General features: G+C 42.1%; 1 protein-coding gene across 1 annotated transcript in view; it reads right to left on the reverse strand.

Annotated features, from left to right (window-relative positions):
• Positions 1-7,602, reverse strand: part of kirrel3l (kirre like nephrin family adhesion molecule 3, like) — a 44,547-nt gene extending 36,945 nt beyond the window's left edge. The window contains exon 1 of the mRNA XM_026935057.3: positions 6,840-7,602. Within this exon, the coding sequence (XP_026790858.2) occupies positions 6,840-6,879 (40 nt within the window). The 5' untranslated portion in view covers positions 6,880-7,602. The remainder of the gene's footprint in view (positions 1-6,839) is intronic.
• Positions 7,603-10,154: the final 2,552 nt, after the last annotated feature.

A 10,154-nucleotide genomic window follows, 5' to 3' on the forward strand; every position in this document is an offset into this window, starting at 1 on the left:
AGGTTGGAGACTTTGGCATTATCATTCATTTTCCACCAGTTTGGTGGCCAACAATATAAGACACAGTTATTTGTCAGTGCTAAAAGTTTTAGTATTTTTTGCAGTATTCATCATACACATTCAGAGCATGTATACAAATAGATATATCAAACCCAATCTAGGAACAATCCAGAATCACATTCACATTTGAATCAGTATATCTCTGATTAACAGTGAAGCAAAACTCTAATCTCAATCTGATTTAAAACACATGAAACTAATCTTTCTTTTGAGTGCCTTGCCTTGGCTTTGGGAACAGAATGATCATGATTCTGAGAGGTCTGCTTTTTATGAATCACCAGGACACCATGAAGGAACAAACTCTCCATTTTGATCAAGCTGAATACTGAGCCAATATGACATAATTGCCCTGGACTTGAATAAGGAAGTGAGCACAATTCGGCTTTGTCTCCGTGCCTGAGCGCCAGGAAGGGAGGATGTACGAGAATGGAGACAAGACCAAAGGTTTAAAAAAAAAAGGATGGAAGACAGGAAGTCCAAGTCCCTGTAGTTCCACTGAACTCAGCCGTTAGCCACGTGTCCTGCAGTCACCAGTAGCTATTAACCCAAGAGCCTTTGCAAACAATGCCAGGCTCTTTATCTCTGTGTATCTGCCTGGTTCAACTGATTAGCTTCCTGTCTAATTGTCTTGCTCTCCATTTATCTCCATCATTGACCCCTGTATGTGTAGGGGGGAGCTTGACAAATATGGACCCACTGAGTTCATTAGCTTACGTTGAGGAGTCATACAACAATGAGATTTTGTGAAGCGAACTGTTGTCACAGAAAGCTATTGTTGTAACATCCGCTATATGTGCTAGCGTCATTATCTAAATGTTAAGGCAGGCTAACAAGAGCATGGAAAACAGTTGGGGAGTGGATAAACGATTCTGGAGCATCTTCTCCACAGGGGGTAAGGCAATACTCGGAGGAGAGCTGTTTCCTGACACTGGGAATCTCGTCTCCTGTGGATGTCCGCATATGCTAAATGAGACATAACATGAAGTAGGTTTGACTGCAGGCGTCAACACGTCCGCTTGCCCTAAATTAGATCCTTTCCTCTCCGTTTATCATCACCGTTGTTGGAGGGAGATAAGAGGGCTTTATTTCCAACATGCCAGAACAAGAATAGAGCTGATCCCTTCATATCTGGAGTAGAACAGAGAGTGAAAGGCTGCAATATACATGCTCTATATCATGTTGGAGAAAAAAGATCCTCTGTGTTGTAAACAATTTTGACCAATATGTGTGAGCAGCAGAGTCAATCAGGACATGTCTGGTGGAATGCGAGCCAATCAAAGTAGGCCAAAACTCATCCATATCTGTGCCATGTGGGTATCTCCTAAATAATGCAGCAGGATTCCAGACCAGAATTCTGCTGCATCTGCACTATTGTGGGCCCTGCATGTCACGATTTTACACACACACACACACACACACACACACACACACACACACACACACACCATTCTCCTTCAAATTTTGTAGCCCTTTCGCATTTTTCTGGTTCTCTCAGGCAATTGGGAGTGAAGGACAGGAAGCAAGGAAGGACAGAGAAAGTGAGATATTCCACTGTGCCTTTCGTCCCACATCCTATTGTCCATCGAGGTGAAAAACACACACACATATGCACACACACAAAGTCTGTCTTGATTTACACCCTCCACACCATGTAAACATATGGCCAGTTACCACACACACACACACACACCCCTAAATCCCTTCACAGAGACTAAAGCCATGCATACGTAGTTCCCTAACCAAGCCACAACAATGCCATGGGGCCTGTGTCTTCCCTGGGAAGAAGAGGAGGGATGAGTGGGTTTAAACCATCACTCTGTCTAACAGAACTGATGGAATATATATTCTGTATGTTTAAGTGTGTTTGTGTGGCAATCGTTTTCTCTGGCAGGCAGTTTGTCTGTATAACCTAATGTTAATGTGATGCTCCCACACAGATAAAGAGAGCAAATAGGCAAAATGAGAGCAGAGCAGGAAGAGGGAGAAGCAGAGCTTGATGAGATCCCTCTCCACGGTTCATATGTGGATGGCGACAGGGTTGGGCAGGAAGAGGAAGGAGTGTGTGATCTTTGTGCACTTCCTTTGAACTTAGCCCCTATGAGACACATCTCTAAGCTAAGGGTTCCAAAAAAAAAAAAAACCTCGCATCCAAGATTACTCGGAATCCTGATGCCGCAGCTGAGTAGAATTCCACCGGGAAGCATAGGGACATTCCGAGAAAGAAAATTCTGGATGCTTTGGTGAGGGCATACATATGAATGTTTGCCACAGAGGCAGTGTGTGAACAGCTTGTTTTTCTCCAAGCCTCTGTCATGTTCTGCCTCACTCTCTGCTAGTTCGAGTTCTAAGCTCCAGTGCTGTCACATACTCCCCCAAGTGTGTGTGTGTGTGTGTGTGCGTGTTTGCATATGTAAGTAGAAAGAAGAGAGTGAGCGTAGGAGCTGGAGTTTGTGTGTGTGTATGTGTGAGAAGTAGTGTGCATGCATATACGGTTGTGTGTGTGTGTGTGTGTGTGAGATAGAGAGAGAGAGAGAGAGAGAGAGAGAGAGAGAACGAACTCCAGGCATTAGTGTACGCTGTGGTGTGTGTCCATTAGCGGGGATTGTGCTGTGTGGTGAGTCAACAGCGTGATGGCTGTCACCTACGCACAGTGAGGAACGCAGCACTGTGTAGATGTCAGGTGAGATGAGTAGTGGCCATCTGGGAGTGTGTGAGAACCTCAGCGCTCCTCCTGGAGCAGCTGCTGCCAGTCTGTCAACGAACAGCATCAGTCTGCTACCAGCTTACACATGTGCGCACACACACACACTTACATATGGTGTCATCTGACTGGAAAACCACATGTGAGATGCAATGTGGGGAAACTGTTTGAAAGTGTACTTTTGTTCAGTGTCTTTACACACTTTGTCAGGTACCATTTGCAGAAAGTGAACGATCAGGTACTGAGCCTAAATATTTATTTATTCATTCACAGTTGCTTCTGACAGGTTATTTATCTGCTTATTTAATTAATTTTTTTTTATTTATTTATTTGTTTGTTTGTTTGTTTAAATCTGACATATTTATTTGATTGTCTGTTATTCAGTCACTTCTGTCCTCCTTATTTATTTGTTATTTATTTATGACCTGAATTCTTTTCCCCTCTTCTCTATCTATCTATCTACCTACCTACCTACCTGCCTACCTATCTATCTGCTATTCAGAGCTTTGCTTTATCCAAGTTCTGTTTGTCAGTTTGGTCAGGCAGGCTTTTTATTAACATTCCCCACTAATATTTTTTTTTTGTTTTGCCTCAGTCTGACAGCGCACATCCTGATTTCACATTTAAATTTAATTACAGCCTCCATCCGTGTCAATACTCTGCTCTCATTTATCAAAAAGACAGAGAGAGGGAGAGAAAGTGCAGCTTAACAGCCAGTAAACATTTGTTTTTGTTTTTGTTTTTTCATATTCATTTACCGGAGCGTTGGCCGAAAGCATTTTAATTGGTTGCACTTTTGGGAGTGATTGAGGGGATTTGAAGCCTTTATCTCGAGTTGAATCAGTGCTGCCGTTAATAATACAGCCGATGAATAAAACATTTGGTCGAAAGGTAGGGAAACAAACACATGAGGCAGGTACAAAATAGAGCTCTGGAACGATTAATGTTCCCCAAACAATTGTATTCTTAAGTGTGTGAACATCAGACACTATTCAATCTCATAATTCCAGGAGACTTCTGAAGTGATCTGTCCTACTTTGATGACATGATGGAGATGTTTGATGCAGTGTTTCAAAGGAAAAGGTGTGACTGTTTCACTTCATTTACAGTGTAAACATGTAAAAAAAAGTATGTATGGCACAGTTTGGCGACTTCCTGCACAAACACCCTTATTAAAACTGCTCATAAGCTTTGTGCCATCATTGCTCATTCTTGCCAAGTCTTTTCAAAGGAAAGTATCTAATACATGCTCAAAGGCTGTTTCCTCAGGGCTTTTCAACACACTCTTGTCGACTGTTTTTTTTTTATTTTTTATTTTTTATTTTTTTTTTTTTATGAACAAGTGGCCACTGGCAACACAAAGGGACGCAGGGTGACAAGTGTGTGAAGCAGATTTCTCAATAGGAACACACTTGCACTTGGAGAACAACAATGGTAACAATTTCCTTGTAGCAATTTGCTAGCTTAATTTACTTCCAACTCTGTGCAGTCATATTGCTAGCTAGCCAACAGGACAATGCAGCAAAGCATCAGCAAAGGCTTCTGATGGCCTTGGAGAGTGTATGTAGCTAGTACAGTTAGCTTGCTTTGCCAAGCTGCTAATGAAGTCTAGTAAGTAAAAAGTAAATCAAACACAAAAGTGATGTATACAAATCGTATAACTGCGTTGAACAGTGCATGCCCACAAGTGGAAAACTATAAGGGTCACGAGTGACTTATACTTTTACAAAATACAAAATTTGAGACAAAGCTAAGGAAAACACTACTAAGTGACATCAGACATTCATTTGCATGTTCATACTATATATTCATACTATAACTTATATGCAATTATTTGCATAAACAATGTATTACAAACAAAACTTGTGATATTTCTATCTGTTCGTTTGCTTTATTTTTATAGTTAAGCTAAAACTTTGATTGTAAAAGGAAGCATCAAAGAGTTTGCGGAAAATTAGTTGTGGCTGGGCAGTGGTGATGAGTGGTAGGTTGCTGGGCAGTGGTGGTCAGTGATTGGTGGCTGTTGGGCAGTGGCGATCAGTGATTGGTGGTTGTTGGACAGTGGTGATCAGTGATTGGGGTAGGCTGGGCAGTGGTGATCAGTGATTGGTGGTTGTTGGACAGTGGTGATCAGTGATTGGTGGTTGTTGGACAGTGGTGATCAGTGATTGGGGTATGCTGGGCAGTGGTGATCAGTGATTGGTGGTTGTTGGACAGTGGTGATCAGTGACCAGTGGTTGCTGGGCAGTGGTGATCAGTGATTGTTCCCTAAGCACATTGGTTGCTAAGCAGTGGTGGTCAGTGATTGTTCACTAAGCAGTGGTGAACAGTGATTGGTGGTCACTGGGCAGTGGTAATCAGTGATTGGTGGTTGCTGGACTCGCGTCTGTTGGCGATTGGTCACGAACCTGCACTCTCTCTGAACTCACACAAGCAGCAGCTGTTAGGGAAACTATTGCACTGAGGCAAGCACAGAAAGTACTTAACATCTGCTCAGAAAGTCTGTCAGTTCACAGCAATATAGGTGCTTTCTGCTGATAAAGTCAGTAAAAGTCGACTGCAAATGTTATGAAGTTGGTAACAAAGGGCAGTGCACATGAGTAAACACAACAACAGCTAAAGAAAGATGTTTCAGATGAAGTCATTTAAGCCATTCAAATAGAAACTTATACCAACCTGCCCTATTATCCCGGATCTAGTAAGGCAAACAATGAATTAATCAATATGCTACTTTAATGATTTGAATAAAAATGTCATCACAGCTCTCCCTTAGGATGTCTCCCTGAAAGTACTGAGAAGTGTGCCACCTCCATTCGTGCCTAACAGCACACTTCTCAATATTTATTTAATGTCGCTGCATTATTCTGTTTGAAAGAGATAGTGTATTATCCCTGGCATGCCTGTGAAATTATTAAGACGTGTGTGTGTGTGTGTGTGTGTGTGTGTGTCTGTCTGTGTCTTTCTCTTTCTCTCTCTGTGTGTGTTTCTCTCTCTGTGTGTGTTTCTCTCTCTCTCTCTCTCTCTCTGTGTCTCTCTCTCTCTCTCTCTCCCTCTGTGTGTGTGTGTGTGTGTGTGTGTGTCCCCTCTTTACTCGGCTCTGTGTGCGAATAAAACCCCCCGGCGTTAAGTTTAAACGCGCTTTATTTCCTCCGTGGATACATTTATAATCTACATTTTGCTCAGAATTCTCTCTCTCTGTCTTTTTTGCAATACTGGCACACAGATGCAAAGATGTTAAATGAATAGCTTGAGGGTTATAAAGTTTATCATGACCTAAATGATCTGTTTGCGCACTGTAACTCATAGAGAGCGCATCCGTTCATTAATCTCTCTCTCTCTCTCTCTCTCTCTCACACACACACACACACACACACAGCCTAAGGTTCTATATAGATAGATAGATAGATAGATCCCCTACTGCAGTGCCACATGTGTGATGGGCGAGCTGCACTACCTTACAAGCAGTTTAAGAGTTCACACACAAATACACACAAATACACACACACACACACACACACACAAATACACACACACACACACACACACACAAGGCGTCTATTCATCAGTGTTAAAAATCATCTCCAAACCTTAAACCGACTGCGATCTGATCAACTAATCAAATAATTAACAACTGCAATGACCAAAGTTTTTCCATCATGCCATTCATTCTGAACCAATTAATAACGTGGACTACACGGGCTACACACACACACACACACACACTCGTTACAACAGACAGGCGATCAAAACGCGCAAACAATACCGCTTCTTCACATTCGTATTTTCCTCGATTTAACAGCCATTTAAACCCGATTAAAGGTTTCCTACTGAACTAAGAATGCGAGTTAAAGCTGATAAAGCTCTGTGATGAAGGGTGTGAGGTCTCACTCCAGTACCAGAACTGGGAAAAACACTGCTGTAACAGTGGTGTTACTGGTTTGACGCAGCGCGTCCGGGGAAGTAGGACCAAAAAAAAAAAAAAAAAACAGCCCTATCCATTGAATCCATGCTACAGCGTGACATCTCAGAGCAGTGCAGAGAAACCCGAACTGTGAAAATGAATCCCCAAAGCTCTTACCTGTTCCTAAAAGGATAAGAGCGATGCAAAACTGCAGCATCTTGCTCCAATCTTCTCGCTCTCGTTTAAAAGCTGCGCGCTCTCGACGCACCGGTCCGAATGGCAAATTCTTCCTTCACCTCCTCTCCAAAGCAGGACGGACCAAAACCAAACAAAACCAAACAACCAAACAAACAAACAAAAAGACTTTTCTCAAAACCAGCAGCCTGACAGCGTCCTCAGTGTCTCTGCGATGGTCCGAGGGTGCTGAGAGAATTCCGTGTGCGGTTCAGGGTTTCCGTCTCCCTCCCGAGTTGCGAACTTTCTTCCCGGACGCTTTGTCTCGATTTCGCTTCAGTCTCCAACCTCTCGTGACTGCGGTGCTTTAGTCCGAGTGGGCTCGGTTCATCTCTGCACTGGATTGTCCGTTCAGGAGTGTTGGAGTAGGAGTGTGAGTGTATGTGTGTATATGTATGTGTGTGTGTGTGTGGCTTGGCTGTGCCGATGCTGAATGAAGCTCTGATCTCCTCCGCAGCTGAACGCGTTTCAGCACCAGCCTCTGCTGAAAGCACCACTCGTATCCACATCCCCTCCGTTCCCCCCCTCTGCGCGCGCTCACACTCCTCTCACACTCCTCTGCGCTCTCTCACAGACACCTCTGTTTGCTCTGGACTTCTCTCTGCACTCCTCTCTGCACTGTTTAAACACCTCTGAAATGTTTCACACGCCCGTGCACTCTTTACCCAGCTGTACATGTTCTTACTCTCCAGTGCGCACTTTCACACTCCTCCATGTGCTCTGACGGCAATCTAAGCATCCTGCGCTTATACTCCTCTATGCACTGATTCACTCCTCTTTTCTGTGCTTTCTTCCACTCCTCTGTGCACTATTTAGAGAGCTCTGAGATCTTTTTACTCTCGTTTGTGCACACTTTAGACAGCTGTAACACTCCTCTCTACACCCTCACATGCCTCCCTGTGCTTTTATCAGCATTCTCTGTACAATCCATTCACTCTTATACACTTTAGTACACACTTCAGATATCTTTTGAGCTCCTTTGAGCTCTCAGAGAACACACATATTTTGCTTTTTAGCCTCCTTCATGCACCCTTCAGAGCCCCTTATGTGCTTATCTCTGCACTATGGTCTTTCAGTCTCCTCTCTTTGCACTTCAGATTTCTCTATGAATTCTTTTTGCACTCTCTAGACAGCTCTATATGCACTTTCACTCCACGATTTGTTCGTACACTCCTCAGCATGCTCCCTGGTACATGTTTTAGACTCCACTACTTCTGTGTGCTCTCACACACATCTGTCTGCTCCTCTACTCTCCTTAGTCTATGCAATATCAGACTCAATACACTCTTGTAGGTGCTTTGATACTACTCTGTGCTCTCAGACTCCTCTTTTTGTGTCATATATGAATCAGTCATAGGGTATCTGTTGGGTTCGGTTCTGTCCTTCCTCTCAGGCATAAATAAAAAGATGGCGTTTCTCGTTTGGGAACTAGAACACCCACTCACGCATACTCCACTGGGCTGCAGCCCTTATGGACTTGTGATTAGTAAAGAAGAAGAAAAGAAAAGAGAGGCGGAGTGAGGCCTAGGACGCTTTAGTGCTAGAACAGTAGGGGGTGCTTGGTTAAACACCAAAATCCCCAGTGTTGAATTAACACCTCCAGTGTTCTTTTAATTCTGGCTAGACACAAATGAATACTGTAAAGTGTAAATTTAACACTGGGAATTCTGAAGTCAGTGCAATGTTTGTGGAAAAAATAGACATGGAGAAGAATTAAGTAAAGAAAAATGATCTTATTTTAATTAGACTGACTTGACTTATCTGTAGAATGTATCTAAATGTTTTAAACCATGTCCTATGTTTCATATCTTTTTAGAGTTGTATTACACATTATACAATTATAAAACATCTTATTCATGTTTTATTCTTTTCATAAACAAATGTATAATTTTTAGTTATGTAAATTTTTAATTTTAACCCCTTTTTAATGTTTTGTAAATTAATGAGGAAATGTACAGTATATTTGCATTCCTTTGTATTGAAGGTGGATATTTCTGTGTTGAAATCTTTGGTTTTTGGCTTCAGATCCTCTGCTGTGGCCAATCATAGATCAATAGACCCTGATCCATTGACATGGAAAATGTACTTAAGTGACACTGATCTCATGAGAAATCTGTACGATTTCAAATGATTAAGTGTGATGTGGTTAGGTTTAGCTCAGCTTTGTACAAATGGTATCATGTGAATTCTTTTAGATTCACACATAAAGCATTCCATAAATAAGTACCCCTAATCTGATTATTCATATTCTCAAAGGCATCCTGCCCTGATTACAAATACATGGTTTTGGAAATCAGATATATAATCCAGAAAACATATAGTCCATTATTACCCAACCTAGCTCATTTTTAATATCCACTAGGTGATTTAAATGATCAAGCACACTACTGTGTACCAAAAATTTAAATGCCTTTCATTAACTGTGCGGTCCTGATCTGTGATGTCCCTTTTATCTGCTCTATCTGTTGTTGATTGCAATCAGCAGTGTGATAGAAGATCAATGAAGTTCACCCAGGTGTGAATCACATCAGCGCTGTGGCAGGTGGCTGGATATTAAAACACAGGATGAAGCATTTAGGACAAGCACTGAATACCAAATGGCTCATGACTCTCTACATTACATAGGGTAGGAAATAATGGCTTGTCCACCCTGGGAAGTGCACTATATGCCCAGTAGGGGGCTATTTGGGTTTGAGCCAAGTACTTGTCAAATTGTGTGCTTGCAGCAACCTGCCAATCTTAGGTATTGTGGGTCTCTATAGAGTAAAGTGGTAAGTCATTTTGCCAAGACCATTTCTCCTCCATCGTTGAGGTTGAAAATTTATTATTGATGGGACTGTAGTTGTTCAGCATGGTGTTGTCTCAGCATGATGATGAATCAAAATTTATGTGAAGAAGACTGGTAGGGCAAGGCTAACATAAGTCATTACTGCAGACAGGTGGTTTCCTTTCCTGCTTCCAAAGCAATCTGAAGAGAGGTGGAGAGGGATATGATAAGCACCGAAGAAAGACAGAAGCAGGGAAAGATGATGAGAGATGTGCAGAGGTATCGACAACTATGGTTCATCCATAGCGGTTACTGTCTTAGACCTCTTGCTACAATGATAGGGAAGACATATGAAAGCTATGCAGTTCTGCCTTTTAAGCTAAATTAGCAGTCAGTAAAATTCACCCAGTGAAAAAAACAAAACAAAACAACAACTAAAGGGGAAAAGACACACTTTTACACACTTTTACTTCTGGTAGTGGTTACTTTTA

The sequence above is a fragment of the Pangasianodon hypophthalmus genome, chromosome 14, assembly GCF_027358585.1.
Source record: "Pangasianodon hypophthalmus isolate fPanHyp1 chromosome 14, fPanHyp1.pri, whole genome shotgun sequence".
Taxonomy (NCBI): domain Eukaryota; kingdom Metazoa; phylum Chordata; class Actinopteri; order Siluriformes; family Pangasiidae; genus Pangasianodon; species Pangasianodon hypophthalmus.